The 23937-nt window shown below is 39.4% G+C and overlaps 1 protein-coding gene across 1 annotated transcript in view; it reads right to left on the minus strand.

The window, feature by feature from the left end:
* The window catches only part of LOC102212243 (transmembrane O-mannosyltransferase targeting cadherins 2), a 64638-nt gene that overhangs the window by 5279 nt on the left and 35422 nt on the right, over positions 1 to 23937 (minus strand). The window contains exons 3-11 of the mRNA XM_005733460.1: positions 15715 to 16549; positions 14378 to 14492; positions 13590 to 13675; positions 11640 to 11824; positions 11318 to 11396; positions 9267 to 9388; positions 6308 to 6389; positions 3725 to 3839; positions 1449 to 1512 (exon numbers count right to left, since the gene is read on the minus strand). Coding sequence (XP_005733517.1) covers positions 1449 to 1512; positions 3725 to 3839; positions 6308 to 6389; positions 9267 to 9388; positions 11318 to 11396; positions 11640 to 11824; positions 13590 to 13675; positions 14378 to 14492; positions 15715 to 16549 — 1683 coding nt within the window. The remainder of the gene's footprint in view (positions 1 to 1448; positions 1513 to 3724; positions 3840 to 6307; positions 6390 to 9266; positions 9389 to 11317; positions 11397 to 11639; positions 11825 to 13589; positions 13676 to 14377; positions 14493 to 15714; positions 16550 to 23937) is intronic.

Genomic DNA, 23937 nt, shown 5'->3' on the forward strand with positions numbered 1-23937 from the left:
GTAACGCGTTACAAGTAACGCGTTACAAGTAGCATGTAGCTAGCCAGCTAGCTGCATAAAATATATCAAATTCCTAATGAAAACAGTTATAGTTCATGGTTAGTTAGAACTAAACATAATAAAACATTTTTGTTTTCCGAGGTCATATATGATAATCTTACCAGTTCTAAGTTACTTAGAACTGTGGAGCAACAGTACTGTGACCACATTTATTATTTAACATTGTTCAGCACTGCCTGAACTCTCTAACAGGCAAACTTTCTTCTAATTTCCTTAAAAAGTCTTTAGAAATAGTTCTCCAGGTTTCTGGAACGACTTTAAAAGCTCACATGCACCCCGCTGTTAAACAGTAGTGCCCATTCAAAATTTTGTATTGTACAAGTTCTAAGTTGAGGCTTTTAGTCATTTTGAAGGTGTTTAAGCATATTTGTTTTCAGAAGTTTTAATCTGGATTGATGGAAAAAATCTCTCTGCCACTTGATTGATCAATTTGAATTAATAGCTTATACATTCTCGATGGCCATTTAAGGGTCAGATATTACACATATTAACAAATTTTGTTACCAAAGTAGGTTTTTCTTGATCCAGTTGACTGGGTAGCAAAGTACCTAAATATACAATTTGAAATTTGTTCTTTGCCAAGATGTCTGCTATGTCTAGACACAACACTGGCTCATCCTTTTGTTACTTGGATGAGGCAAAGGTCAGTGTTAAATAGTGTAACTTGGAATAAACTATAAATTAATAAGAGTTGGCCCAAGACGTTTGCACAATGTGTTAGACAAACACGTTGGGAAACGCTTCTATAAAAGGTGTAGCCTTATAGACTTACACCAGTTAATGCAGTGGAGGCAGGATGAGGTCTAACCCCGTCATATAACTGAACATAAGTCACAGAGCAGGGCATCAGTAAGCACACTAACATAATAAATGACTCCAGGAAGCTCCTTCAGACCTTGTCTAACAACACAGGGGTTCCTATAACTCTAAATCACCTTCCACAGACTGGTCCATGCACCCTTTCCCTTTGAAGTGACTGAGGTATACCAGACAGACAGGCTATAATAGCTACCAACTTCCTCAACCACTTGCGCAGACATCAAGAGACATGATCTCTGCAAAGCTTGGTCTGTTTAACTATAGTGTTATGATCAAGCATTTACTCTGAAGCTAAGAGCGTGACTTCAGTGTCAGACAACTGAATCATTAAGCTCTTTTCTCACTTGGAATTTGGTTGGTTGTATAAAGGTAACAGTTCACAGGCATGACCAGAACACAGTTTCCATTTCATTTCCAGCACTATCGCTGCTTGCCAGGAACAACAGTACTATAACGTAATGTCAGAATGATGGGTAATACATAGTATGTTGTAAATTGAATTTACAGTGCAGGCGTGTGTGTGCATTTCCATGATAAGTGCTAACAGGCCTACCAGTCCAGGTACTTACATCTGGTCTGAGGCTGGCTGCACGCTTGTACTGCCTTTCCGCCGCCTCGTTTAGATTGGCCTGTCTGAAGAGAAAGAAGAGCGGAGAGTAAAAAATTTGCACATTATAAGATATTTTTATCAGTGATAAAAACGAATATATTTTCCAGCTAATGATTGTATTCACTCATTGTTAAGCTTCTTAGTATATAAATTATCGTGAATATTGTTCATTTAACGTAAGAAAGAAATGTGTATGATTTCACTCATACATAGTCAAATTAATTCATGTAGTCATTAGTGTCATTTAAATTCTGCTGGTGTAGTACTAATAGGCACAATGATACTTAAGCAAAGAAAATTTCACACACACACACACACACACACACACACACACACACACACACACACAGAGTAAGCTCCACAATTACATTTTTGGGCCGTTTCTGACAATTATAATTAACAATTTTTCGAGTCATTAGTGAGATCAAATTTCTACAGAGGGTCTTGAACCTCAAGTTGGTAACTGCTGCTTTTAACTCTTATTTTAAGTAAATACAGATAGACTCAACTTTTATAATACTATTAAAAGCTGCAAGATTTCACACTACATTTTTACACACTGCGTTAAAGTATTTGACTGAATAGCAAGTCATAGTAAAAATTATACTACTATTTGTACCTGCCAAGGCTTAAAAAATGACTTACTAATTTGAAAGACTTGCTTACATTCTGTCTCACGTAATTGTCAAATGACAGTACAAACTCTTTGCCTACTGCAGTGATGTTGTAAAATACTGGAGCTTCTAATATAGCCACCGGTAAACAATATTCTGGGACAAGCGGCAAATAGGCTTGACATAAATGGGATCATGTGTTTGGACACTGATTCAGCACATTAGGCCTTACTTTGAGGTTCTCATTTATAAATAGATAAAGAGAAGCAGACAATGTTGATGCCAAGACTGCTTAAAGCACCAAAAGTCCTCCCTGACATGTTACAGCTGGGTACAGTAGCAGTAGTTAATCGGCTCTACACTAACATTATTCATGGAGTACATGATCTGGACTTTGCTGTGCCAAAGTTAATAAAGCCCTTCCTTCCTGACATGCTAATTTGTATTTATAAGGCTTTAAAATAAAGGACACATTATGGATATCATAGTCATATCCTAGTGTCCTTCCTTGGTCTTTGTTTTGTTTGGGGAAGTGCTAGAGAGTCATTAAATAACAGATAAAGTTACAGGAAGCCACGTTTAAAGTCAAAATCTTTAGGTATCAGGGAGGTCAAAAGTAAAGTCATTTTATTCTTTTTCTGATTAGAAAATTGCAGATTTCCTAATCCTCAACCTGTAAAATAAAGCAAAGATTTGTGTCGGTAAAACACGTCGCTTAACAGCAATGTTACACTTGCATGATGTGTATTTAGAGTTAGTTTGTGCAGAACAATTACAGGAAAATCCTACATTGCACTGGATTGTCAGGTCATTCTTATCATCCTGTTTATGCTCAGTCAGTCACTGCACATAAAGCAAGCCCCGGTTTGTAGCTTATCTTTATTATCAGGCAGGACAGCTTTAGCTTTGACAGGTGGGCGTCATATCAATAAACACTAATCCTAATCTGTTTGGATTTATGTCCCGAGGGTCTCATCTTAAAATAACCAGTCGGATCAGAACTCGAAGGAATGACTTGTCATTTAGATTTATCCTTAGGTTCTCGAATGCAAACCTCAGTCAAACCCTTAGACTTAACTTTTTACAAACCCTCTGTGGCAGCGCACTGAGATGCTTCAGAGAAGAAATGACTTTTCCAGATATGTAGAGCAAAAATGAGTTAAGGTTCATCATTCCAATATTTTCCCTCAGTTGCTGGGAGTAGAGGACATTTGCAGTCCCTTTTGACACATTTTAAGATTTATAAGCTGTCCGTGTACACGGTTGCCAAACTTTGAGGGAAAAATTCTCCTATGGCTTCTTTACAAGCCGTGCACAGAAACCTCACCACTTCCATTTATATATGTAATACATAAAAACTTTACCAGCAGCTTTTCCACTGAGAGGACATTTTACTATTCTGTAACGCTGGTATAATTTATATTTGAAAAGATGGCTTTTAAACGGCAGTGGTAAAGAACAAAACCCTCAAATGTTGAGGCAGCATGAGGGCAAACTCAGCAAAAAATGAATTTCCAAAACACCGTAATTCTTTGAAATATCTCTTCATTCAAAATTCTGTACTAGTAAGGGAATCCCCACGCAGAAACACAGCTTTTTCAAAGTGGAGATTTTAGCCAACCTGAGCATATGAGCAGCACTGAAGACCACATCAAACTCAAAGTTGTCCAATTCTGCGGCTCTTTCCGCCATCTCTGCAGCCTCGCCAAGACGGGACTGCTCCAACAGAAATTGTCCTGGAAAGAAAGAAAGATGAGGGTAGCAGAAGTTCTGTTAAGAACCTGTTAGCTCCTGTGTCACAGAAATGGAGCTTATTCCTAAGTCCAGTATGGAAGATCTGTAATCACTCATCTGTCTGCTTCTTGGGTGTTCAGCTGCTAGTCTTTTCTTTACATCTCTTCCATTTACCCATCCCGTCAGACTCAATACTGACATCATTTTGCACGTTTTGCAAGCTGTGTGCTTTAAATGTCAGTGCTTTTTCTGTCATTCTGTCTTTCAGACTGTTATTTGTGCGAGACACGTCCTCCCCATATCTGCCTCACATTGGTCATCCAGAACCCCATCCAAGCCTCCATCTTCCCCACCTGCAGCTTCTAGACTCCTAATTTTAAAACAGATTAGCGTAATTCTGTATCTCAATAAATCCTGTCAGTTTTTTCCAAATGATGTCGCTTTATTGAAATATATTGATAGTACCCAGAACATGTATCATTATGCTTCAGATTCAATTCATCTACTAGATGTAGAAATATTTTAGTACATTTCATATAGGGCCATTATTAGTTCAAAATTTCAATTTATTCCTACTACTAATAAGACTTTTTGCATCAACACTGAAAATTCCGGCATACTGACATTAGCATTTAATTTTAAAAATAACAGTGCCTAAGCAAATCGTTATATACAAAATAAAGATACCAGAGCTACGGGGGCTTTTTGTTTCCTTTTCAATTTTACCAAGCAAATGCACAACTGTATTCCTTGTTATCGCACTGCAGCAAACCAATGGGATTGGAATGAGATGGGGACATCTTGTAGAAGAGTAATGACAGGTAAAGATGGTGACTGGTGTGTAAAGAAACGAAGATGAATGGAAGCTGAGTAAGAAATGAGTGAGACAGAAAAAGAGGCAGGGAAAGCAGGAGACAAGTCAGACAGTGATAGACTGAAGGATTGTTGTTTTGCTCGGCAGCGTTTGAGAACACAGATGAGACGCAGGTTTTCATGGGTTTTCCTGTGTGAGTCTTGCCACCTGGTTCAGCACCTTCAACTCCCTGCACCAGCGGCTATGAATGAACAGCCAAGCCTAACCACAGATGTTACAGAATGCTGGAAAAAATTGCAATGTAGGGATAAACTCAGGTGTATGCCTGTTTGCATTCTTGCACTGAATGCTAACTGTGTTTGCCTGAGATTCCCAAAAACCAAGCGCACTCCAAAGGAGACTACCTAGAAATGGTTCTGCATTAAAATGAGAACAATGACAGGAAAGGGGTCTTTGTTTTAGCTTTCACCCTCTGTGTCCTTCCTTCCGAGCACATCTTTGTACATGTATTTGGTGTTCTATAATGTGAACAGATAGCATCACTCCTAACATACTCACACCTGGAGATCATCCAGTGACCCCAGGATAGCAAAGGCAGCCAGATGTGCGATAAAAGGAGGAGGCAGCCCAAATAAACAGCACTTATAGCAAAAAGCTACAACATAACATTGGAAAAAAAGAAAATGGAGAGAAAGAGCGTAAGGACTTCAGAAGGGGAAACTGCTTCGTCCAAAGTCAGCAGCAGACAGACCCCTCATACACTGACCAATCTAAACTCAAAACCAAAGATATCAGTGCGGAGAAAGCACCAGGAGGAATAGAAGGAGATAAGAGGAGAAAGGGACAATGCACAATGGTGCTTTGAGCGGGATAACACAGAATTCATTTCCTATGAAAATCCCAGAGATAGCTCCTTGGAGCAGCAGGGAATCTGTTCCTCCAAGCTGATATGAAAAGCCTCAATAACAGCGGCGTGGGAGGAACACGGTACCGTGTTTAACAATCGTAAAATGTGTATTCAGACTCTGTCTTCTCACGCAGATAAACGCAGCATACGTGGCTTTTTCTGAGTGTGTTTGCACCATCTGCAACGCTTCAAACAGCTCCAACAGTGCCAGCACTGATACGAAGAAAAAAAATGAAATGACAGCGTGTTACCGCCATTATTTTACGGAACTCTAATAAAAGCGCTGAGAGATTGGACATTTCTGGATTATTAACTCCCAGCTTTGATTTTTTCTTTCCCATAATTCTTATCGAGTTACATAAGCAATCAGAGTGGAACCAGTGTGGTTTATAACATTATTTGTCAAATGACATGGTAAATTTAATTGCACTCTGAGGGTGACGCCATTAAGTTTTTGTCTTGGTTTGTGGAGGGTAAAGAATTGCGAGTGTGAGCACAGCTGAAGGCAGCAGAGGCCGATCATAACCGTATTAATGCAACGCCTTACAGTACTGGCAGCCATGCATGATTTAGCTGGTAGAGAAACACTTCAAACTAGATTGTCGCTAAAATAACTTCAAAACTGTCCATCAACTACAGGCAGACACTTCTGAAGATAAAGGCATTCATGGTTTTATAATTAGAATATCTATTTTTAAACAGGCTTTGTTTAACGTGTCTCTAAATAAATCTTTTAATATATTTCTTACCGTAGTGCATGTAGCAGTTTCCTTTCGTCGGGTCTAGATGAATAGCTCTCAGGTAATATCTCTCCGCTTCTGTTTTCTGCCCCTTAAAAAACAAAAAGCAACTCAAGTCATTATAAATGATGGTTGAACATGATTTTTTTTTGAGAGGTTTTTGTTACATCCTTGATTATTCCACTGATACAACATAACCTGAACACTGCAGGCCTGAAAGAAAGAATACTGAAATAAATGCACTTCGGGGTAAACCAATACTGCCAAAAACTTGTTCATTCATAAGCTCCTCTTTTCCCATCAAATTAATTCTTTTTAGCTGTAAAGACAGCTCTGAAATCTAATATACATACTAAAGATTAAAACAAAGGGTTAAAAACATAAACCTTAAAAAAAGCTAAACCTACTTTCAGCTGCTCTCGTATTCACAAGGGTTCACCACAGTAGGTATCGCAACATGTTTTATTTGGCACACTTTTTATACCAGATGCCTTTCCTGACGCAAACCCAAAGGGATTTGCGTCTCCTCCCAGGATGGAACAGGGAAGCTAGGCAAATGGTGAATGTTTAAACCACAACACTATTGTTTCGACATGGTTTAAAATGGTATAGATTATGCTGACCACCCACAGTACATATTATATAACACACAATATGTATAGCTGGGCCTGAGCATGTATTTCTTTGCATCTGAAAAACTGTAGTGCATCAGCAGGCCTCATTTGAGTCAGAGCAACCCAATTTCTTTGTATCTGCAGAAAAGAGACGCTATTAAAAAACACAGCCGCACAATCTCTCATGCCAAACCGTTAGAGGAAAAACCTCCAAGGTGTTGGTGTGGGCACATTTGTGTGCAGACTCTATTGCCTCTGTTCACGAGGCTGAATTTCTCCATCTCTTTTGTTTCACACGTCTGCGCCGATTGCTTCTATATTGTCATGCAACAAGAAATGAGAGGGCAGGGCTCATTAGGCTTGCTTCATTAGCTTCTCCCAGTGCCATCAATCGCTCTGAATGACCGAATATCAGGCATACATGGCTTATTTCACATTTTCTTTGGCTCCATACTCTTTACATTCAATTAAACCTTTTCCCTAAACATCCATCAGAAAGTACAGTGGTTCAGTCCATTTAGGTAGAAGCAAATCATCATTTAGCAGATTTATGGACGAGTTCAGGTCAGTGGAAAAAGGATGATTTTCAAACAACTATCAAAAGGATATTCCCTGATTTGTAGCTGAGTAAAAGGTTAGTTTAGGTGCTTCTACGTACTTTATCGTGCGGTCTTCCACAGTGCGAGACCATAGTTAGAATTAGTGCCGAATTATCCAAATATACGGCTGAGATTAAAGTCATAAGTCTCATGGTGTTGAATGACCACAAATTTCCTTAATGCACACCACACCACTCTGACTCCAGCAAGATACGTCTGACAGACAAGGAGGCCTGTAATATAGTGGAAAGAGTACACTAGCGGCTTTGGAGTTGCACTTGTTATTTGCTCACGGATGTGGACGTGTGCAAGACTATCAGGTTCTGCCTATTATTTTGTGGATTTACACATGTAGCTTTTTTGTGGGCAGCTTTGAAAGCTGAAATGTGGTCGCTTTCGAGCTAAAATATTCCACGTTTCAAAGAAAAACAGTGCAGGCTGGGGTGAACCACAGTACAAGGCTCGAGTTTGACCTTTCCTTCCCCTGTCTGTATTGTCGATTGACTCTAGCAGGATGGCCAGAAATGTAGCCGATGGAGTGATTCAATAAGGAAGGGGAATAATTGAATAATAAGCCCATCCACTGGCCTATTGTCCCGAGCCCATCCAATCTCATGTTTCTTAAGCCCTCTAGTAGTGGAGGTGGCCTCGTGGTGAGTGCATAGATCTGGAGCCCCTTGAGCATAAGGGAGCAGAGCAGATGTCCGGCCACCCTCGGTGACTCTAATGTGAACCTACTTAAGGTGTGTGTGCATATGCTGCATATCTTTAAATCTTTCAGCAAAGACGGGGAACTGGTCAGAGGTAAGGTTTAAAGCCCTTAGGGTTTGCAGCTGCCAGTGTGCACATAACAGTTTTGTAACTTCAGCTCAGTTGTGTTTTTATGCAGCACCCGAAGCCGTGGAAGGAGAGAGGTCAGCGTCGTTAAAAAAGGTTACGCAGGAAACACAGTTTGTCTCCCAAATCTAAACTTGACTCAGCTGCTCACACATCTGTCACATGCATGTGTATTTGTTTTTGTTTAGTGGAATGGGAGAGGTGGAGGAAGTACAGGAAGTGACAGGAAGTTTAACATTTAGAAGTTGGGCAAGTTCGTGTGTCCTTGGATGTCTTCTAACACTCCCATGAATATACAGGCACATGCAATGAAAGACAGAAAAAAAAGAAACATGGTTTATCAGGGTCATCCAATCACAGAGGGATCGCTCTCATCCACACCAGAAAAACTCCCTGCTTCCCTGACCTTCAGATGTCAGCCATGTATTTACCCTGCTCCAACACAGCAGTTTGTTGGCATCAGTCCTGGATCAGGATCATCCTAAGGTCACCCAAAATCTATTTAACATTTCTGCCTTCAGTTTTTCAGTTTCTTTTCTTTCGTGCACTGTGTGGAAAGTGTGTGAAAAGTGTGAAAGTTCTGTCCAACTAGTAGCTGCAAGGGTCACACAATGAATTCATGCGTTTGAATCCACCCTTGCCTTTCATACTCAGGAAGCCCATATGTAATAACAGTTATCACAGCTCTTCAGTCTCTGCAGGGAAATCAATAGGATGGGTTCGCCTTGCTCCAGTGCCCCATAAGTTGCTCTATATGCATTATTCATCACTCCACTGTGCCACTCCAGGTCCCATTTAATTACACTCTGCCACATAGTTAACCACTGCAGTCATTACTAAGATAATGCTTTGTCTTCTGCTTCTTTCTGTGTGAGTGTGAGTGTGTGTGTGTGTGTGTGTGTCTGTAAGGGAACATACAATGATGGATAGCAGTTTTCCATAAGTGAGGTGAGCAGGGATGTGGTCAGGCTTGACCCTGAGGGACTCTCTGTACCAGTGACCTGCTTCCTCCAGCCTGTTCAGCCTCATGTAGGCTTCTCCTGAAAGGAGAGAGGAGAATGGAAAATATCAATAATAAAAGGAACTTGTTTTGTGTTTTTTTTTTAGCATATGCATTTTAAGATTTCTTTTATTTAAAAAATGTAGGTGGTGCCACACTTGGCACCTTGCCTCCCCAAACACAAAAACATGTGCTAAACTATCTGGCTTAAGCCATATTCACCAACACTCTTAGCTTCCCAGTCACCCTGGTGTTTTGACTCTTGTACACTTGCTTGTATTTACACACTTATTTCATCAAGGGGCTTTGCCTTTTTCAGTGAAAATAAGAACCTGTTCTTGATTAAAGTACAAGAAAAAAAACTAAACCAAAAAAAAAAAAAAAACCAATAACATATATATAATACCATATTTTAGAATTGAGTACAGTGAGGTTCTAGAGGTAAAAATCTCATTCATATTCTCATATTCTTGATTATGAGCCATAGTGTTAGAATCATCCAAAGAAGACTTACTATAAGCTGAGCCTTTGTGATGTGATGGCATGTGCTCATAACAGAAACTCACAATACTAAATTGGAACAGTGACACCCCTGATTTATGGAGGTCAGTTTTGGCTTGGTTCAAGGCTTAAAACATTTTTTAAGCAAGGACGTTCAGAAACATCAATGGGGAAACTGAATGGGCAATCAGTTATTAGATTTGGAGCCTTTACAAAAGGTGAGCACTGTTCCACTCTATACTATATATTACACTTATAATTGTTCTTGCTCTTTGTGGGTACTGATTCTTGTCAGTTTTAATCAGTTTTTGTTTTTTGTTTTTAGATTCTTTTCTCTTTTATTTCAGCATTTCATTTTTCCAGTCAGTTTTTGTAGCTCCTACAATACTAATCTATTTAAGGGTGCTTATTTTATCCTATTTGATTCTTCTCCTTCTGATCTTTTTTGTCTTTTTAGTCTTCTTTAAGGTGCTTTTAATCTATAATTAATTGCATTGTTTTTATTACATTTATTCTGACTTGTTATTAGCTCGTCAGTCATCTGTGAAGCTCTTTGAACTTCATCTAACAGCAGAACATGCTGCAAGTCTAACTGATTAATTTATTCATGGATGTTAACTCTGCGCTGTCTGGATCTGAGATAAACAGATAATGATGTAATGCTGGTTCTCATTATAAGGGCTCGCTGTAATAGGTCATTTGAGCAACTTCAAATTCTTCTTAACCCCATGTTGACTGAAGTGACCACAATGTAGATAAATCTGAAGTTTCTCTGAAAGGACAAAAGCTGGTTATAAAAACTCAGAGATGTTGTTGGATGTGAGGGCATGCTCTTGGCCCCGAGAGTAAGAAGATAGGCTGATGACATATACTCAGTATCCCCTCCCATTACACTAATTCAAACACTCTTCCTTAATCCCTCTCTCCACCTGACTAAACACAAATCTTATTTTCCTTCAGCCTGCCTGTCAAAGGAATTTATGCAGACATCTCCCTGCAATCTCAACTATGTCATCGGGATGAGTTTACAATAATGTAATTAGTGTTACAATAACAAAGAGGGCGATGTGACTCGTTCCACAGATGAGCTTCACTTCTCCTCAAGAGGACACAAAGTGTGTGCACACATCGTTTTTGAGTTACAGTGGTGGAATCCAACAGGTGGGGTTCCTCGGCAATGATTAAATGGCAATTTGTTTAACTCACATTTTAAGCTCTCACAAGCCAGAAGGCCAACACTTGAGACGGGAACAATAATGTCAGATTGCACAGCTTTAACTCACATTATTACTGTGTTCTTCACAGCTCATGAATGTGTAATTTTATAGATCAAATGGTAGCGTTATCTCATCGAGATGCTTATTAACATTTCAAGCTGGAATCACCTTTGTAGTGATTTTTAAAAATAGATTTTTTTTATTACTGTTTAAAACAGATATTATATGTGAAAAAAAAGCTAGTCGCTCACCCATCATGTTGAAAAGGCTGTGTGGTGCAAACTGCCTCGGCATTTTCTGCACTGCCTCCTTGAAAATAGACAAGGCCTCCTGTAGAAAGAAAATAGTTAATTCAGCTAGTTCAGTTTTCAGTTCGCGTCACCATAATTGTGGCCTTTAACTAAGTAGTTAAATCACAAGCGGCACGGACAAAGTCCTAATGGAAAGTGTTACAAAAATTATTTTGGTCCTTCTCTGTTTATTCATGTTATGAAAGCTGAGATACAAAACAAGTACTTCTCAGCTCCTTCAAATATTCGCTGGGCCCTTTTCCCACAAACGGGACACACTGACCTCCTGCTGGCCCTGTTCATGGAGCAGTTTTCCCAGGTTGTACAGGCAACTGGTGACGGAGTTCTTGTGAGCGTGAGGATCCTTCAAATTCTCATCGGGAATGTCAGCACAAGTAAGGAAGGTGCGTTTGGCCTCTTCCAGGTGGCCCTGGTTCATCAAAATTATTCCTATATTCAAGTAGGCCGCTGTGAGTTCAGAGTGAAGAAAAAGCAGCTTCAATTAAAGGCATGTGAAATGATATAAAATGTCTTTTGACATAAATACATTTGTGTTCAGAAGTTTACATACACTCATCATGGAACAGAACGTCATGGTAATTTTAGGATTTTAATCATTGTTTTTAATTGTTTCTTTTTCATTTTTAATGACTTTAAAAAACAAGAACTGGGTGAACAAGTCTGAATTTATTTTGGATTTTCTCTAATCACCACAAGTTCAAACCATCCACATTTAACCCCTTAGCAGTCCTACAAATTTACAATTAGTCCCCTAAACCATCCAATGTACCGTGGGCGGTACGTCCGACTGCTAACAGGTTAAACCGTCTATTTGTTGATTTTAAGTGAATTTGAAGAGGTAGTCTTCCTTCTTCATTATTCCATCCACTTTGTGCAGTGTACTGTTACTCCCATTACCACTGGCAGTAAACAGCCCCGGAGCATGATGCTACCACCACCATGCTTAACAGCTGGTACAGTGTTCTTAGTTTGAAAGCCTCACCTTTACTCACCCAAACATTTCTGTTATCATTGTGGACATACATGTATAGGTCAATCTGTATCTCATGTGGCCAAAAGGCAGGGGAGTCGAACTCCAGGCCTCGAGGGCCGGTATCCTGCAGGTTTTTAGAAAATCACCCTGGGTCAAGAGAATCAAATGATTACTGTTACCATGCCTCTGGAGAACTTCAAGACATGTTGAGGAGGTCATTTAGCCATTTAAATCAGCTGTGTTGGATCAAGGACAGATCTAAAACCTGCAGGACACCGGCCCTCGAGGCCTGGAGTTTGAAACCCCTGCCATAAGGCATTTCACTTGTCCATGTGAGCTACAAACTTCAGCCAAACTTAAAGGTGTTGAATTTGAAGCAGGGGATCTTGGAATTAGTAGTGGTATAGTAATATAGACATTTTTCAGATTGTGTAAATCTCCAATTCCTTCTTAGAGCTTCACTCCTGTTCCTTGGACTTCCCCATTGTTCTGAGTTTTGGTCAATCCAATGAGCGCTGTTAAACCACTTCTTTTGTTTATGTTTGCAAACAGAAGCAGCAAGTTGTAGTCAATCATGATCACAAGCAAGAAGTTAATATGGCTTTAACTCGTCACGTTAAAAGGCATTGTAGAACCTTTAACACCTCTTATTAAAAGATGGAAATGAGAATGCGCATATATTTGAGCATGTATGTATAGTTTTGATCTTAACGAAAATCCAAAATAAATTCACACTTCTGCAGTCAAAATTCCTGTTTTTTGAGGTCAAATATATATGCTGTACAATTATTCCACCCTGGAAAAAGAACAGTTCAAATAAATAATTATCAACTGTAAATAAAAGAGCAATAAAAAAAAGCTTTAAACAAAGAAAAAAACTTGACGATCTACACAGAAGAACATGATAATACAGCCTAAAGGAGGCAGAACTTGAGGTCGGAGCAGAGAAAAGTAGGACACATAAATAAATACATGCCAAAAAAGAGAGAAAGCTAACAATAAAGCTACTCTACTTGGTAGAGTAAAAGCTGGACCCTCATCTAATGTGAACACTCAAGCGCAGGACTGAATTGCATTACTTCACTGGCCCTTTACATGTCCATGCAAAAAAGAATAACCACATCAGCAATAAAATTAAAGTGTAATTAACCCCAAAGTCTAATTGATGACAGCTCTTCCCCTCAGGCTGACCGCCTCATAGATCATTTACAAAAATGAGACTCTCCGAGATTTACTTACATGCCAGCGTAGGCCGACTCCCAATGGCAAGTTTGTAATAACGCAGCGCTTCAGAAAAGCGTTCATTCTCCTGCAGAAGCAAACCCCTGGTCCAAGAAAAACGCAAAGATGTGACAAGCTGCAGTACAGTTTCTCTTAACTCTGCATGCAAAGTAAGCTTTAACCTCTCATCAAAGTAATGAGTGGTGAAAGTGGCAGGTTTTTCTTCCCGTATCCCATATACTTATATATAATCCCAATATAGCCAACCATCCATCAAGCTCAGGTAGCACCTCTGTTTTAAAGAATGCAAAACACCTTTCAGTTTTCCCTTCTCTCTTTGTTTCTTTGCCAGTTTCTTGGCACCCGTAACTTGAGAGGGAACGGAGAAGTGGGAAGGAAAACAGTGTCTGCATGAGAGTTACAGACACAGGTCTGCTATGAGGTTTTGGCATCTGTGACACCTTGTGTTGCAGGATTCTAAGTGTCTTTGTGTTCCCCCAAACCCTGCAAACCATGACTAATCAAATCAGCAGCAGACGGTACAAAGAGCCACAAGGGACACACAACTCTCTTGCATCAAGCCATACTCTGTATTTCATTTGCTTCTTCTCCTGTGTTAGATCTATTCTTGTGTGCCCTCTGTAAGTTTTTCCTGCTAGTCACTCTGTGTCTATATGCGCTCTCCTCTCTCCCCTTTCTCTTCCTTTTCCACAGTGATCTAAAGTGATGGATGGTAGGAATCAGAACTTGTTTGTGTCAAGACTATGCAAACACGAGGAGGTGGAACGGGCATCTTTATCACTCACAGGTTATACAGCATGTCAGCCATGTTCCCTCGGTAGTGCAGAGCATTTCTGTATGCCTTCTCTGCCTCCGCCATCTTGCCCTGGTTCTTCAGTACGTTCCCCAAATTTCCCCAGGCTAGAGGAAATGTGCCAGTCAAGAGTTATACAGCAGAAGAAAAAAAAAGATGCAGTTGGTGTTCATGTAAAAGCAGTTATTCACATTAATTTGTTAAAATAAACTAGTATCACTTGATAAAACAATTAATTGTACTTCTCATGCTTACTTGTTTATTTAGAGTGCTCTCTTTTTTCATTTAAGTATTCTTAGGCAAGTGTGTAACAATGCTCTAAGCAGTTTTCTGTTATTTTCTCAGGTACCCACAGTGGGTTTCAGATCTCAGCCCAGTTACAAACATGCATATTAAGTAGAACTGGGTATTGTTTGAGTTTTTAAAAATTTGCTGTACATGCCATTTTTTTTCCATCTTTAACAAAACAAGTGAAATGTCTCAAATGTACTAAAAACGTACAGAAACAAATATTAACACAGCACAAAATCCAAGCGGCAAAAATGCATTTGCCAAGCAGAGTTTTTACGTTCCCCAAATTTCCCCAGGCTAGAGGAAATGTGCCAGTCAAGAGTTATATAGCAGAAGAAAAAAAAAGATGCAGTTGGTGTTCATGTAAAAGCAGTTATTCACATTAATTTGTTAAAATAAACTAGTATCACTTGATAAAACATTTAATTGTACTTCTCATGCTATCTATAGCATGCTTCGCATATCTATATCACTAAAGCACTTCTGGATGGATGCAAACTGCATTTCGTTGCCCTGTACCTGTGCATGTGCAATGACAATAAAGTTGAATTCTATTCTATTCTAATTCTACGTTCTTTGTTCACTTTCATCTTGAGTAGCTATCAGTATTCATTGATGCTGTGAAACTGCTTCGTCATCTTTGAATGTTACCTGTAGAATAACAGGAATGGGTGCGTAATGTTCCCCTAATAAAAAAAACAGCTTCATAGCTATAGTAACGGTTGCTGTGGCCAAAAGATTGATAAGCTAGCTTTGAGTTTGTAAAATTAACTAGAGCTTGAATGATTTATCGGCAGGCAGATATTACTATCCAATTTTGCTGACATATCTGTACTGGCATATCTTAATAATAATAAATAACTACACATGAAGATTCTGTTTACGTTCTACCTGCTGGAAAGAAAACATCGCTATCAGTCCTAAAAATTCCTGTATCAATTGAGCTCTAAAATTCAGTCATTCAAATTTGCTCCTTGCTTTAGGCTGAAGGTAGGAGGATTCCTACTTACATCTAAAGACAGCCAGTGGCCTTCTTACCTTTAGCGGGATTCACATTAATCCCAGACTTGTAGAGGTTTTCCTCATTGCTCCAGTCTTTGTTTCTTTGAACAGTTCTGAGTCCATTCAGCAGTACTAGACCCATACAGAGACACAACAGCACAGCCTTGCAGCCTCTAGTCCTCAGTCTAACAAACGAGGCTCTTGCACAAGCAGCAACAAGCAGACAAAAGCCTATACTGGGAATGTATAGTACTCTCTCTGCAATTACAAAACCCACATAAAAGAATAGGTTAGTGGCTGGGATGAAAGGCAATGAAAGGATGGCCAGTGAAAATAGTACTAGGCTTTCTGTAGGGGGCAGGGGTGTCCGTGGAGGGCAGTGGTGCAGTCCAGCTGAGCCATTTAGGGCGGTTTTTGGAGAGCCATGCTCTGTGTTATGGTTTGCATCAGGAGCGTGGTAACCATTACCATTAGTGATGGATTTCCCATTAGTGACATGGGCCTTCCCATTGGTCTCCTTGACTTTGGAGGTGGGACCACGAAGGCCAAACAAAACCAGAATGCTCATTCCAACATAAAAGGCAACGGTGTGAAGGTTCCTACAGTCAGCCAAGGACCTGACCAAGGGCACGGCATCCATGGACCAATCGAAACTGAGCTTGTCAGGGCAGAGGAGGAGCCAGGCGTTGGCAGCAGGCAGGTGGAGAAACGTTAGCATTCGAGTGAGGAAATGAGGCGAGTCGGCTGCAGGGTTGTCGGAATTGGAGAAGTTTGGAGGTTTATTGCCCATCCAGTAGAGGCGAGCTGACAGCAAGAGTGCTCCCCAGGAAGCTAGCATGCCAAGACTCAGCAAAACATTGATGTTCTTTTTCTGAAAAGTAGGGGAAAAAAATGTTAAAGGGAAACACCTAAATCAACATTTAGGTCAAAGCCAAAGGTTTTTGTCTGTGTTCAAGAACACCTGATGCACTTCCTGCTAGACAGCTACCTAAACGTATATCAGACCTTTTAAAATCAGCGCTCAAGCAAAACATAGTCCTGTTTGTGTTTTTTTAGTCTATATGAACAAGATCCTTTACTGTGTTATAATAAGTAATAACATTTCATTATAATTTATAGATATGCACTTGCTTAAATATTATTTAATTTTGTTATCTTTTCATTCCTACAATACAGAGAAAAAGAAAGTATGTAAAACAGTCCCTGGGATGTTTTTGCCTGGGGTTTAAACCACACTCGTGAACAATTGTACTGCAACACTGGCAGACTTCTTAAAGTTAAAATGCACAAAAAGCCAGAAACAACACTATGCAAACTGGTGAAAGACACATTAGGATCTGGAAAGCAGGGCACTCTCGTTGATGTCAGTTTCAGTGCGAAGCAACAGGATTGTTTATATGATGAAATATTTGCTTCAGATTGAATGTGTCTTACTCAAAGTAGTGAAATATTTTTTGTTTGAAATTCACAACTGGTTTGCCAATACATTTTTGATGTTCAGAAAGTTATATTAAAGATAACAAGAGAAAATGTCAAAGTCCAAAATCAAAGAATAGAAAAAAAATCAACAAACTTCAAAAAATGTCAGTTTATTAGTATTCCACACACACCCCTCAGTTCTGATCTCATTGTAGGCAACTCCAAAGTAAATTTGAAACAGTGGAGGTTTTCTTCCCAACTCTTTCTGCCTGTTGCAGAAAGTGTGACTGGTAATCGGCTTAGGACTCATTGTTCTGATCTATGCCGTTTACATCTCATAAGAGCATTACTTCTATAACATAATCACTATTATTTTTTTTCTGTCACGCAACAACTTTGACCAAACTGTTTAGGAACCCATAAAATTTGAACTAAATAGAGTTTGTGTAACCTTTCTAATTTTGCACAGAGCTCTGTTGCTTATTGATAAAGCACATGCTTGAAAGGAAGTAGAAAGAGGATTTTTTAAATAAAATAAAAATCCTTTCGCTGCAATTTGGTGTAATGTTTTTAAGACATGACAAGGTTGTCAGATCACACCCAGCAACCCCCCCCCCCATTCCACAGAAAGATAGACTAAACAATCCAAACTGCAGTTCTTATAGCCGCTTGAGGCTCCAAGTGGGAGTTAATCCACTTTAACTGCAGCTTTGGTCTCTATTGAAGCTCGCTCCTTCTAATATGAAAAAAATAAATTGAAATAAGTAAATAAATAAAAAGAAACCTTTTAAACATTTGTAGGCAAGTTGAAATTCTACATTAAAATTAATATTATAATTTATCTCAAAATTCAACTCAAAATCTTTCTGCTAAGCCTCACCTCACCCATTCAGGTCACTCAGCTGAATCTCTGATAGTCAGTGCCTTTCGGAGCAGTTTTAATGGAGTTAATCAAATAATCAAATAATATTTCCTGTTTGAGGTACAGCCCATTTAAGAAGTTTGAGCCCTTGTTTTAATGATTCATATTCTAGTATTTTTCTTAGTCTCTTAGAGCTGCTTAGCAGTTATCTGTATCCTTCCAATGCAAACCAACTTCCAATGCCAACAATGAGGCTTCAGCATGCAGTATACACAAATGGCTGACGTTACAGAGGCAATGTCCATCTATAATTTACAGTCTATGAGCTCCTTGATTGGTTAACATTTGGTCACAGATTGGTTAAATTACATTTGTTAGGTGAAATCTGAGGGAGCTGTAAGACCAGTGATGCTTTTGAGACCATTTTAATTTGGTTTTCTATCTGTCAGATGTGACGCCAGACTTCCTCAATACCAAAATTTGACATGATGCGTTCTGAAATCAATTACTACTCAAATCTGATTTAGTGGTATGTTTTTGACAAGATTAAGCAAATCTGACTTCATTTCTTATACACCGATTACTCTTCAAAGTCATATAGTCAAAGACTTACTGACACAGACAGTGTGGCGCCACACCAACTAAAAAGTGTTTGTTAGTTATATTACTGTGTGCTGAACATGGCATAACACTCTGAGTGATGATCACAGAGATGCTGCTAACTTCCTATTTTCTGGGGCCATTTATTATCCAAGCACTGCTGTAATATGAACTTTATTTGAACCTACAGTATCCTGAGGGAATTGAGCTCTCTGTGTGTATACAAGTGCATGCTCACAGTTTTTATAATGTGTACTATCAATGCCCAGGACAGGAGGAGCACACATACTTTTGGTCTAGTATATTATCATCCGTAAAGCTTTAATAGATCTGAAAATTACTACAAGAGCTCATACAACTCATATTGTTGAAAAGGATAGCACAGCTTTGGCTTTTATCTCCAAGTAAGTTTATTCACTATAGTAATCGTTTATACTCCGCTGTATAATCTATGCAATATGAATTGCCATTTCTTACAGCTTCACAACGCACAAAGAGCAAATCAGTCGTGTCATTAATGAACTCTGATGAAATGAGCATGCTCGAGTAAGCTCACGCGTGCTCATGTTATCCATAACACGCCCATGCTAGGATTAGAATAAGAGGCTTAGCATCTACCCTGACCTGCTGGCTCCACTTAAACTGTTGATTTCTCCAGATCTGAAAAGGAAAAGCATGGTCTCTTTGGAGAAGTTAGATGAGGCAAGAAGTCTAGTTACACTAGATCAGTTGTCAACTGTAGGATGAAAAAGGACCAGTTTAAGGACTTCAGCATTTAGAGCATTCTGAGAGGCAGGGGGCAAATGAGCGAGGAAAAATTGGATATTGATTCAGATGCCAAAAGGTGGTGCGCAAAGGATAAAATAGAGTGCCTTTTACACAAGAAAAGGTGGGATGTGCTTATTGATGGATGAGACCACACTGAATGTAAAGAGAGGCAACTGACAGAGGAACCTACTTCTGCTCAGTATTGGAAGATTAGCCAATTCCTGTAAGAGAGTCATTTGTGGTATAGCTGAATGGGTTTCATTCTGCTACTCGATGGCTTGTCTATTTCTAAACTGTTCCTTAATTGATTTCGCAATCAGCTGCACACACAGACACACACAAACACACATCTCAAACTGCAGAACGGTGGGGTGCACTGCTAGTTCTACTTTCCAGTGATGCACCACTGCGCCTTCACAAATTCAGAGAGCAAATAACTCTTAACACCACCTTTCGTTAGTGCATTTTAGAGGAAACTGTTTTCTGCATCAGGAAAGTCAGTTTAACCTCAGCAGAATATTATGTGGTAGCTGAAAACAGATCTCCACTAACCCAACTTTACCCTCTTCACACAAAACAATCAGTCCTTTAACAGATCCAACTTCTAACTGCTATAAAAGTCTGTTTATCTTGTCCACTTAGCAAAGAACTCATCCAAATATTATAGAGTAAATTGCTATTTTGAGGTCATAGGAGCATGTGTCAGGGCATCTTTGATATTTGACATTTATCCAATTTTGTTACCATTCCCAAAGTGCTTTTTAACTATGGGCAAGGTGCTCCAGGCATGAGAAGCTAAGGTATAGCACCTTTTCAGACACGTGACACAAACTATTACTTGCTTCATCGGTGTGGTTATTTCACAGAATTCTGTGGCCCACACAAAAGGCGTTTTCCACTTGCAGTGCCATGCACTGTCAACATCAACTGCACTGAAGTACGAGTAAATTGAATGCTTGTTTTGTGTTCCGACTGCATTTCATTGTTAGTTTTCCACTCCCTCGTTTCTACTCTTTTTAAGCGGGCGCACTGTCAAGAGGTTGTCATCTTGCTTTCCAGTTCACATACGTGGAACGTGTGCTTATGTGCCTATTGTGTAGTACATTTTGAGTTTAGGCTTCCAGGCATCCACAGACACGGAAACCACAGCTTAAACCACCGCATTCTCTCATCTGATGTAAAGCCTTGCAAAATATTTTGGATTAAACCAGGAAGCTAATCTCTACATTATTATATACTCTAAAACCGAATTGTGGGATTGTGAGCCTGCATTGCATTTAAGCTACTTTTACCTCTCTGTTGTGTAAAGTACAGCATAGCAGACAAATTTACACACTGGACACTCAAATACAGCAGTGGCCAGTATGCATGGCCGGTATACTGTTTACAGTAAACAGGGTCATTCTGCATCACACAGCATCAGAGACAGATGGTAGTAAATGGTCACCCTGTGTATTATCTTGGCCTTTAAACTGCTTTCTTGAAAGAGTGTCAGCATTGTTTAAGGCAATACAGGTACTCTTGATGCATTTGAAAGTAAACACAGAAAGTAGTCCACTGGATTATGAGTAATGCACAGGGATCCTTACGAAGCAGGGAATCGAAACGTAGCAGCAGAGTGATTGATGTGAGCATACTGAGAATTTGCCTTCAAATTCATAATCCTGAATGTCCAGGCTAAGTGTAAAGATTTAGTTTTTTTAAACCACAAGTTCTTTTGTCTTGAAATAAGACTGCATTGCAAGTCATCTATATCGCTGCTTTTCATTGTTATCTGTGGATGCAAGACTCAACGGATCCCGGACTTACCACTGGTCTGTTTTTAAAGTTTTGAAGGGGCTTTGTGATTTTAAAATTTTACCGTTATCAGTCGGAGTGAAATTCCTGGGAACTGGTTCTTACTCTTACTAGCTTTAACAAGATCTGCGTGTATCCACGGAGAATGGCTGGCATAATCCCCAGCCAGCTGTCAAATGTAGCATCACGCTCGCGTCAAACATCCAAACCTAATACTCTCCCACATATCTCCTCCACTTTGGATCCTCATTTGGAAATTCAGCATCAATTTCTGAAGCTTTCGCTCAAATACTTTTTGTTCTCTTTTGCTTTATTATCCACGTTCTCCCTTGACTTAATATTCTCTCCATCGGCCTCTTTCTGCACATAAAACATAGCTCCTAAGCCTTCATCCTTAAACTGCCACTCATTATTAACTCTGCTTTTATAAATCCCAGAAGTGTGTGGTGTGCCTGTTGACACTGTAGCGTGCAGAGTGTTTAAAACATGTTTCAAGACAAGGCACCCTACAGTTGACTTCATATTTGTGCTGTTTAAAGCCGCCTTGGACTGACGTAAGACAGCAGGGAAACAATCTTCCTGACTTTTCTTGTTTAAGGCATGTCCCATTTAAACAAACAAACTCCTCATAATGCTTTGGAACATGGTGGGCAGCTCATGCAGAGCATTTTTTTTTAAATCAAACTCTTATATTCTTATCCTTTGTGATTAGAAACCTTGAGTTGAAGTTGTGCCTTTGGGGTGATTCGTTCTCAATGACATGTGCATGGAAAAGCCTACAAAGTGTTGGACGCCCTGCATTTGTATAACAAACATCCAGCAGCCTGTCTTATTTGAGGTATTAACAGTGACATAGTACACTGTGATGAAAGGTACAATGAGGCACATATTCGGTGCTTTTTCCAGCACTCCAACGTATTCTGTATTGTGCTGACTTGGCACAGCTCATCCAAGTCATCAGACGGCAGCGTGGCTGGCACTGAGAACGGCTGACTTTGATAGAGTGACCCAATTATCTCAATGTTCTCCTCATGAAAGCTTTGCTGCTGCTGGCACAGAGACCTGTAATGAGATAGGTCACAGGGTGAAGCTTTGCACGCCGTCCAGAACAATAGCTGATCAAAGAAGAGGCGCTGTCCATGTTGGGCTGACTTTTAAAGAGCTTCCTGGGTGTGTAATGTCAGGTCATCAGTATCAGAAAGAGACAGTGAAAGTCAGGGCTGGGTGATGCTGCTGAAGAGCTGTCATGTATCTGATTTAGACTTTAATCATTAAAGCTGATTATTATTGGAGCTGTGTATAAGGAGCTAAAATGCACGTTCCAAATATGAAAATTATAATGAGCCTCTTGAAAGATATGCTTATGCGAAGACGATCAGATTTAATTGCCCCCGTGAAAATGATGTAAGCCTCTAATTACTCAAGCTTTTATCTGAATGAAAGCCAGATGCAGTCTTTCATTTACACTTAGCCACATACAGTAAATATGCATCTGCATTAAGCTAACAAAAAAAAGCAAATCCATCGGACTTGATTTTTTCATGAAACATGCAAATAGGTATTGGCTCTACTCCTGAAGCTGTTTAGTCACTGAGAAAATGTCCAGAAGAACATTTTGTCCACTGTAGTAGCAATATTTAACAACTAGCAGTAGCCGTTAGCTAGTTAAAGGTACATAAAAGAGAACCCAGCAGATACTGAAATGGTGTTGTGCCCCTCATTTTCAGATGTCAGATCAGATGGATGGCAAAACCCCTAGAAATTAGAAAATACTGTCGCTTTCATATTTTTGTTATGAAAAAAGAAAATGCATCTTTTTAAGGCAATACCCTTTTTTAATTAAAATTTATGGGAGAACTGCAATAAGACACTACACTGGATATTCATTCAATATACCTATGACATAAGAAGAGTCACAAGAGCTTGATGCATTCATTTTCTTACCTATAAACAAAATTTAAAAAGCGGTCCAAGCATGTTATTTGCCCTATGTCTGATTTTCCCCACTGAGCAAAACATTTGTTTAACCTTTAGCTTCACCACATGTTTCTTAAAATTAATGTTTGGGTGTTTTTTAGTTGGACCACTTTACAAAGTAAGCAAGATTCGGGGGCTAAGTATATAAAAATAAGCTTGCCTTGCCAGCATCCACAGGAATGCAAGCTAAATAGAGAGCATGCAGCAGATCTTGCAACAGGGGCCATCATTTCATAGCCGAATGCTTCTGCTACAGGATAATTGGCACAACATTCATCAAGCCGTCAGCTGGTTAAACTAACCTTAATCTGTGTGTCTGGGGCATTCATTGAGACAAATGAGGAGGAGAAGTCCACACCAATTCAACTTCGACTTTGTAAGCCTGCCATCAAATCCCTCCCATTGTCCATCTACCTCCACTAAAACATTTGCCGTCATCTTTGATTACACTGCAGATGTGGACGTTGATGTTGCACGTGCAAGTTCAACGTGTCAAGTATGGAGGATTAAAGTAAATAAATTCCTAACATCTAATCTATTTTTCTTGAAGGAACTACTTTTAATTTCATACCTTGGATTTAAAGATTTTCATGCAATACTTTATCTGAAAGGTACAATCACTGATATTCGTGTTTTTCATGCAAGTAAATGCTTGAAACCCCAGGCCTTCCATGCTGTTGCTATGAAACAGATAGCTGTGCTTGGGAAGACGCCTCCCGGCTCTTGTTGTTAGTTACATGGGTTGCGTATAATCTTGTACAGATTAGCCAAAACACCATGCACCAGCTGCAAATAACAGTTCTACAATACTTCTAAGTTATGTATTTAGACTCAAA

This window comes from Pundamilia nyererei, unplaced genomic scaffold, assembly GCF_000239375.1.
Source record: "Pundamilia nyererei isolate P.nyererei 1_Seehausen unplaced genomic scaffold, PunNye1.0 scaffold00052, whole genome shotgun sequence".
NCBI classification, from domain to species: Eukaryota; Metazoa; Chordata; class Actinopteri; order Cichliformes; family Cichlidae; genus Pundamilia; species Pundamilia nyererei.